Genomic DNA, 9,283 nt, shown 5'->3' with positions numbered 1-9,283 from the left:
GCGGCAGACGGAGTGTTCGAGGAGGGACAGTCGTCCCGAGCTCCCGGCCGTCGCAGAGGTAGGGCAGAGATGGGAGATGTGTCGGGGTCCAGCGACGAGGTTGAGCAGTTAGAGAGCGGTATCGGGGGTGGAGAGAGTGAGGAGGATCCAGAGGAGGAGGATCCAGAGGAGGAGGATCCCGAGGAGGACATAGTAGGGGACGATGATGATGACGAGGAGCCGCAGATTGGCAGTCTTACGGACCAGATAGTGGGGGTCAACCCTCCACAGCCCCTCGAGCCACCACCAGAGATTTCTCCACCACCCATGGAGCCATTTCCCGTGGAGTTGGAGCAGCCCCTCCACCCAATAGATGAGGCGTTCTACAAGGGGCTATACTACTACGCCAAGCATGTGGACAAGGATTTCGTCTCCGACCTCGACGTACCAGTGGCGCCTTGCATGGCCCCAGAGATCCCGCAGCCGGTCGTCGCCTCCAAGGGCGAGGAGGAGGTATGGTCACCTATAGAGATGCCCCTCCCTGGGACGAGCCACGACGACCCGATGTGGATCGACAGTGACTTGGAGTAGGGGTCGGTCAGGCGGGACATAGCCATGCTAGCTTAGTAGATTAGTTTCCCTTTCTTTTGTAAGAACTGCAGTGATGTCATATGTAAAAGATATTAAGACCTCATGAGAGGCAATTTGCCCACTTTATGATGAATGCATATGATGTACCACTTTATGACTCCTATTTGATTTTGTTAAACATATGCATGAAAGAGAATGCATGGGTTGTGAAACGAATCCTAAGGAAATATGAACTCCGTATTGATGAAAGTGAATAACTAGTACTGATATCGTGTTATAAACAGAATGCCTCCCAGAAGACAAGCAGGCAGGCCGAGAAGGTACGCGCAAGTACCAGGGCAGGTACCTAGGAGAGACCAGGCTGGGGGAGCAGGAGCACAACCGCCACCTCCTCCACCACCGCCTCCTGCAGTGCCAGAGAGGCGAGTGGAAGAAACATTTCTCAAACAGAACCCACCTGTGTTCAATGGTCTGGGGAATCCTGCTGCAGCAGAGACCTGGGTGCGTGCGATCGAGCGCATCTTTGATTTTCTTCGGTGCACCGACAGAGAGCGACTCTCATGTGTGAAGTTTCAGCTGGTTGAGTCCGCCGACTTCTGGTGGGAAGCCAGGCGAAAAGTTATGACTCGTGAACAGTTGGAGCACCTGACCTGGGAGGAGTTTAAGAATGAGCTGTACGGCAAGTACATCCCCAAGAGCTACCGCAAGGCCAAAGAGGTGGAGTTTTACAGTTTGAAACAGGGAAAGATGACAGTGACCGAGTACGATAGGTTGTTCTGTGACATGTCACGCTATGCGCCTGAACTAGTAGACACGGACGAGAAAATGGCCGAAAAGTTTTGTACTGGCCTGAGATCGGAAATAAGAATGGCTCTGGCCAGTCATGGAGGTCTGTCTTATGTCGAGTCATTGGGCCGGGCCCTGGACATTGAGGCAGCTATGCCCAAAGAGAGGCCGACGACACATGTCACCACTGCTCCACCGCCGCCACAGCAGCGGTTCCCTCGAGAAAAGAGGAAATGGGAAGGAGACCGAGTCCCGACTGATGCTAAGAAACCACAGTTTGCCCCTAAGCCACAGCAGAACCGTTGGTACCAAACTGCCCCGACTCCAGCTGCGGAGCGCGGAGCCCAGGCACCTCTATGTGCGAGATGCTCGAAGAGACATGACGGCGAGTGTAAGGCCGGGACTGGTGGATGTTTCCACTGCGGGCAGAAGGGACATTTTGCCAGAAACTGCCCGAGCAAGGCGACTGGAATGGGAGGACAGCGTCCGCAACTGCGGGCACTCCAGGTTGAACCAAGGAGAGAGAATGCGATGCTCCCTGCACCACGTCCTCAGCGACAGCTACGCCCGAGACTTCCCCCACAGGCAAGAGCCTTCGCACTGCAGCAGAAGCAGGCCAGGGCCGAGGAAGGGAAACGGGAGCAAGGCAATTTGGCAGGTATGGGAACTCTCCTCAACGTACCAATCGCCCTTTTGTTTGATACCGGTGCATCACACTCCTTTATATCAACATCTTGTGTGGATACTTTGAACTTGCCTACGGATGTGATGGAACATAGTATGAGGGTGTCCTCACCCGTAGGAGGCCTGATAGATATCACACGAACGTGCTCAAACATAAAATTTTCCATGGGAAACCTGAACCTAGTAGCTCATAACTTACATGTGATGTGGATGTGGAGCGTCGACATTATACTAGGAATGGATTGGTTAGCCGAGAACTACGCCACAATCCGTTGTAAGGAGAGACAGATAGCGCTACAATACCCTGGGACAGAACCCGTAATGTTTCATGGGATCTCCATGAGGAAACGAAAATCGATTATTTCTGCCCTACAAGCAACAACCATGATGAGGAAAGGATGCCCTGCATACCTCGTCTTTTTGAACGAAGAAGAGAAAAAGGACAAGAAAATTGAGGACGTGGCAATAGTACGAGAATATCCTGATGTATTCCCAGAAAAGCTACCAGGCTTGCCACCAAACAGGCAATTGGAGTTCAGCATCGATCTGGAACCAGGATCAGCTCCAATATCAAAGGCGCCTTACAGAATGGCACCAAGGGAGTTAGAGGAACTCAAAATGCAATTACAGGAACTACTAGACCTGGGCTTCATTCGACCCAGTGTGTCGCCGTGGGGCGCACCAGTACTTTTTGTAAAGAAGAAAGATGGCACCTTAAGGATGTGTATCGACTATCGAGAGCTGAACAAAATAACCCTCAAGAACAAGTATCCTTTACCGAGAATCGACGACCTCTTCGATCAGCTGCAAGGAGCTGGAGTGTTCTCGAAGATGGATTTGAGATCGGGTTATCACCAGTTGAGAGTTCGACAAGACGATATACCAAAGACTGCGTTCCGCACCAGATATGGCCATTATGAATTTACGGTAATGCCTTTTGGGCTTACCAATGCTCCAGCTGTGTTCATGGACCTAATGAACCGCGTGTTCCACCCGTACCTGGACAAGTTCGTTCTGGTCTTCATAGATGATGTGCTCATCTATTCGAAGAACGAAAAGGAACACGAGGAACATTTGAGAGCCACCTTGGAAACGTTAAGAGCCGAGAAACTCTATGCTAAGTTCAGCAAGTGTGAGTTCTGGCTCAATGAAGTGAATTTCCTTGGACACATAGTGACAGCAGAAGGGATCCGAGTAGACCCCGCTAAAGTTGAAGCCGTGCAACGTTGGCAGTCACCAACAACGCCCAATGAAATTCGAAGTTTCCTAGGACTGGCAGGATACTACCGAAGATTCATTGAGGGGTTTTCTAAAATAGCCAGGCCGATGACTCAACAACTCAAGAAAGGAGTTAAAGTCAACTGGACCCCAGAATGTGAAGCAAGTTTCCAATTGCTTAAGGAAAAGTTGACCACAGCGCCGGTGCTAGCCGTACCAGAGGCGGGAGTCGACTATGTGGTGTATACAGATGCATCGAAGGTCGGACTCGGGTGCGTGCTGATGCAGAGGGGTAAGGTGATAGCATATGCGTCACGCCAATTGAGGCCGCACGAGTTGAACTATCCGACGCACGATCTGGAATTAGCAGCAGTGGTCCATGCGCTGAAGATTTGGAGACATCACCTCTACGGAGTTCGGTGTGAGATCTTCACAGATCATAAGAGTCTCAAATACTTTTTCGAACAGATGGATCTGAATATGAGACAGCGCAGATGGCTGGAACTAGTCAAAGACTACGACTGTGGTATAAACTACCACCCAGGCAAAGCCAATGTAGTAGCAGATGCTTTGAGCAGAAAGACAGCGCCTCAAGCAGCTGTTTTCCTCACACAAGAGGAAGAGCTTATCCGGGAATTCGCCAAGATGCGGCTGGAAATAGTAAGAGCCCCGGGGACAGTGGACAGCAGAATATCCACCTTGGTCGTAGAACCAGATTTAAGAGCCAGAATTGTGGAAGCCCAGAGAGACGATGACGCTCTAGAAAAGATCCGTCTCAGAGTAAGGACGGGAAAAGGGGAATACTACCACGAAGAGGCGGATAATGCTCTCACTTTCAAAGGGAGATTATGCGTACCCAATAAGGAGACACTCAGAAATGAGATCATGAGTGAAGCTCATGAGACACCCTATACTGCCCATCCTGGAAGTACGAAGATGTATCAGGACTTGAAGAAGCAATTTTGGTGGGATGGCATGAAGAGAAGCATAGCGTCATTTGTGGAAAAATGCCTGGCTTGTCAGCAAGTGAAAGCTTTGCATCAACGACCCTATGGAAAGTTGCAGCCTCTCGAGATTCCAGAATGGAAATGGGAGCATATAGCAATGGATTTTGTGACAGGATTGCCAAAATCACAACGGGGAAACACGGCCATCTGGGTTGTAATCGATCGCCTCACCAAAAGTGCTCATTTCATACCAATTCGTATCACATACGGTTCAGACAAGTTGGCACAGATTTACGTGCGAGAGATCGTACGTTTACATGGTGTCCCAGTAACGATCACCTCAGATCGAGATTCAAAATTTACTTCTAGATTTTGGATAAGCCTACAGCGAGAGTTAGGCACTCAGCTGAATTTCAGCACAGCGTTCCATCCACAGACGGACGGACAGTCCGAAAGGACGATCCAGACATTGGAAGATATGTTAAGAGCTGTAGTGCTCGACCGTGGAGTGAGCTGGGAGTCAGTACTTCCACTTATAGAGTTCGCCTACAATAACAGTTACCAGGCAACTATTGACATGGCTCCATACGAGGCATTATATGGGAGAAAGTGCAGATCACCACTTTACTGGGATGAAGTTGGTGAGAGAAGGATTCTCGGACCGGACTCGGTAGAGGAAATGATAGAAATTGTCCGACAAATCCGAGGGAGAATCAAGGAAGCTCAAGATAGACAGAAATCCTATGCAGATGCTCGCAGAACGGATTTACAGTTTAAAGCAGGAGACAAGGTCTTTCTGAAAGTATCCCCATCAAAAGGGATAACTAGATTTGGCGTCAAGGGCAAGCTGAAACCGCGTTTTATCGGACCTTACGAGATCCTAGAAACAGTCGGCCCTGTGGCGTACAGATTAGCGCTTCCGCCAAGTTTCGGGAATGTTCATAATGTGTTCCATGTATCACAGTTGAGGAAGTACGTGTTTGACCCCAAACACATAGTGCACCAAGAAGAGATGGTGTTAGAACCAGATTTGAGCTATGAAGAAAAGCCAGAAGCAATTCTGGACAGAAAAGTTAAAGAACTGCGAAATAAAAATATTGTGACAGTGAAAGTCCTTTGGAAGCATCACGACCGCAAGGAGGCGACGTGGGAGCTCGAGGACCAGATGAAAGAGAAGTACCCACAGCTTTTTGCCTAACCGAGACAAAATTTCGGGACGAAATTTTTGTTAAGGGGGGGTAGAATGTAATAGCCGAGACTTAGATTTCTCGGGAGTTATGAAATAAAATACTAGAACTTTTATTGACAAATGAAAGAGTATTTTTACTTCTTGAAAAAAAAGGGGTACAAATTACAATTTTCAGAATCTCAAACTAAATTACAATCGTTGACAATGAAAATAAAAGTCTAGCTACACTACTACTTTTAGAAATCCCTAAGGGCTACTTTGGCCTTCGTCATCGGGCCGTCACGGCCCCAGATCTTTCAAACGAGCCGGGAGGGTGAGACCACGAGGGAAGACAGCCTCGTTGGCCAGTCGCAACTCCTGCCATAGCGCACGAAAGAGAACTAGTTGCATGAATAGAGACTGTTGGTGGATTGTGATAGCTCGGCACCAAGCTCAGCAGTTCGCCACCAAGCTCGGCAGTTCGGCAGGGAGCTCAGCAGTTCGCCACCAAGCTCGGCAGTTCGGCAGGGAGCTCAGCAGTTCGCCACCAAGCTCGGCAGTTCGGCAGGGAGCTCAGCAGTTCGGTACCAAGCTCGGCAGTTTGGCAGGGAGCTCAGCAGTTCGGTACCAAGCTCGGCAGTTCGGCACCAAGCTCGGCAACTCCGTGATCTGGAGAGAAAGATCAAAACATGAAGAAGAGCTCGGCTTTTATGACAACTCGTTTCAACAGCCGTTAGATCTCCTCAATTGTTTACAGAGACAACAAGAGAAGTGTATTAAGAAAGGGAAGGGGAAACAATACCTTTCAGAAATGTGAGTGAGTGTTAGACCGAAAGAGGCAAACTCCAGCCAGCAGGCTCCCCTCCAGCTAATACTCTGCCAAGCTGCAGGTAACAGCCCTTGCTTTCCCTACCCAGACCGGTTATAGTCCGGAAATCAGCCCCCACAATGCCACCTCTAGTGTGCACCTGCAAAAGAAGACAAAATTCATGAATGAGCTAGGGTACAAGGCAGCACAAAAACACCAGAAATCAGTAAAGGATGCTGCAAGGTCAGCCAACATATAACCAACCAAGGACCCCTTTTCAGCCATGTACACCCTGCGAAATGCTGCAGAGGTAATGGCCAAATCAGCCCACCAAGGACTGCTTCCCCACCAGAGATGACAGCCTTTCAGGCTTTCAGTTAAGCCATGAGCATAAATAGGGCTCAGCCTCTTTCTCCCTCTTCATCACCAAGCATCATCTAGTAGAGAAAGAAAGGAGCCGAGGCAGGGGAGAGAGGCGAGGGGGAAGCAAGAGCAGAGACAGGAGCTAGCAGCACAAGTTCAGTGGAGGTAACCACACTTCCTTTCAACCTCAGTTAACCACATCATACCATCATGCAGTAGAAATTTCACTTTTTAATAGTGAACACCAGCATGCTAGGATACCGTAATTAGAACTCAGGGCGGTAATCAAAACATAATCGGTTGAACATAGTGATTATACCGCAAGAACATAGGGAGAATGAGAACTTAGCTTCTTCCGTTTTGAACCATAACGTAAGCTAAGTAACAAGTTAAAAGAAGGCTTAGCTCTAGGGGTTGTCGGAGATGGCGGTGACGACGGAGAGGCGTCGGGAGAAGCTGTGGGCTGCCTCCGAAACAGCAGCTGCTCTGATGGTGAGACGGCGTGGCTCACGGGCGGTGACGGCAGCGAGCACGCCGGCGGAGGTAACCACTGGGAGAACTCCTGCTCGACGGAGAGTCGGAGCTGGAAGGTGACGCCTCCTCCCTCTCTCCGGCGACCGCGCGAAACCGCCGAGCTTGGTGCCATTTCATCCGTCTCTGTTTCGGGAATCTCTCTACGATAGATGGCGACACTGCTGAACGCCGGAGAGCAACCGGCGATGACTCTCCGTCGCGCGGAAGGGAGCGGCGGCAATGATGCTTGCCGAGAGCTGGAATCGGACGACGGAGGAGCTGCCGACTTGTGGAGAATAGAGAAATTAGGGATTGATACTCAAAATTTAGGAATTTTGAAAGAGGAAAAAGGGCCGATGCGGATGGGGGAAAAGAGTTCTCTCCTAATTAAATCTAAATTGGGCCATTTTACTTTGGGCCCAAAAGAAGGGAAAAAAAAGGAGAGTGTGGGCTGATGATTAAGTCTGGGCCCGAGAATGTGTGCAGTACCATCTACTTGGTTGAAGCCATGCTCCTAAATCAATTCCAAGAAGTTAATGGAATAAAATTTCCTAAGCCGCGGAAGAAGAGAAATTATAAGCCGTGATGAAATAATTCGCGAGAGGTTTTTAAAGCGGACTTTAATAGTCGCAGAAAGTATTTCTTAAAATACTTAAGATAATCCGAGAATTCTAATACCGAACGGGTCAGCCGGTTACAGAACAAATTAAATCACCGTTTTAATTAAAGATTTAAGACTTCTAATTTTTAGAAGGGCAGAAATTAAAACAATAAGCACACGCTTAGGCATGCATTCACGCAAGATTGAATGATTACTCAAAGCCTAATTTAAGTACTTTATTTTTTGAAAAGGGACGTCGTCGCTCGACGAGTAAATCTCAAGTCAGATAGTACCCGTTTGAAAGGGTTAAGCAAACGAGGTGGGCTTTTCTATCCTACATTATGTGTGGGCTTCTTTCCTTTTTATTTACAGAACTCTATGAGAATAAGTGTGAACTTTTGAATGAGTTGTCATGCCATGTTTTATTTTGTGATTGCCATTCATGGTTAAAACGAATTCGGGTCCCAGTAGGTCAGTAAATCCTACTCGGACTAGTGTACACTTACGGACCGTGAGCTAGCGCAAGGTTGGCCGGTCTAGGGGTCGTGAGCTAGCGCCAGGTTGGCCGACCCAGTGATCGTGGAATGTGGCCACATTCCCGATTCACACAGCTTGACATGGTATATCATCAGAAAGTTAAAAGACTGCACTCTATTTCAGAAAGAAATAACAGATTTTAGTGACCGGGACTTGTTTTCAGAAAAAAACCCCGCGTTCACTCAGCTTGGCAGACAATTAAAAGAAAAACAGTTTTCGGCATAAGCCACTGAGTATATCAAGTACTCAGCCCTGCATATTGTTTTCCTTAATGTGCAGGTTGATCGATCGAGGCAGAGGAGGTGTTGGGACTGAAGATAAAATAAAAGAAGGGTAGCTAGTGTAGTATGTCTCCATACATGTTATACTTGTCTTGGAACTCTTCCGCTGCATAGACCTAGCTTTGTCTCAGTAAAGACAATGTCCCACATTTCACTCTGATGTAATAACTTGCTATCTTGATGACTTTTAGACAGTATTTTCCTTATTTTCAGTAACTAGGATGATGTGTTGAGACAGTTTAGTATTGTTAGTCGCGAAATAGCTGCGCTTTCTTTGACTAGGAAGTTGTGGTCGTGACAAATATGCATGATCCTATTTAATTAAATCCCGCCCATTGGAAAACATATCATATTATTCCACATAACTCTCAACCATTAATTTAACATCGTTAACACAACCTCATAGAAATCAATTTCCAAAAATGCATTTCCAAATCAACATCCTCATTAATAAAACGAAAATAAGCCATCAAATAAAAAAAAGTCAAAAAAAATTCGGGGTGCTACAGGAGGCCTACCTTGATTTTTAGGGTAGACTTCAAACATGAAATGACTCTTTTGCCCCCTTGCTTGCGGCTAATCTTCCCAGCTGTCCTTCTTTTCCATCTCGAGCCTTTTAGCATGCATACTGGTCAGGATAGCAACATCCTGATGCCCTTTTCACCTGAATTCTCCTAATATTCCCATACTGGCTAGAACACTTCCATGCACACTTTAGCAACTGTTTTGCAGATATATTTCAATTATGCACATTATACTGACCAGTAACCAAGGCCTAGAATACGACTTATCAAACTGCTCACACTT

The 9,283-nt window shown here is 47.7% G+C and overlaps 1 protein-coding gene across 1 annotated transcript; it reads left to right on the top strand.

The window, feature by feature from the left end:
• The first annotated feature begins 855 nt into the window (after positions 1 to 855).
• On the top strand, positions 856 to 3,736 carry LOC121810601. Its single transcript, XM_042211362.1, has 3 exons — positions 856 to 2,724; positions 2,803 to 3,134; positions 3,727 to 3,736. The coding sequence occupies exons 1-3, from the start codon at positions 856 to 858 to the stop codon at positions 3,734 to 3,736; spliced, it is 2,211 nt and encodes a 736-aa protein (XP_042067296.1).
• Positions 3,737 to 9,283: the final 5,547 nt, after the last annotated feature.

Source organism: Salvia splendens, chromosome 7 (assembly GCF_004379255.2).
Source record: "Salvia splendens isolate huo1 chromosome 7, SspV2, whole genome shotgun sequence".
In the NCBI taxonomy this organism is placed as follows: domain Eukaryota; kingdom Viridiplantae; phylum Streptophyta; class Magnoliopsida; order Lamiales; family Lamiaceae; genus Salvia; species Salvia splendens.
Note: the sequence above shows the minus strand (reverse complement) of the source record. Positions and strands in the feature narration are given on the sequence as shown.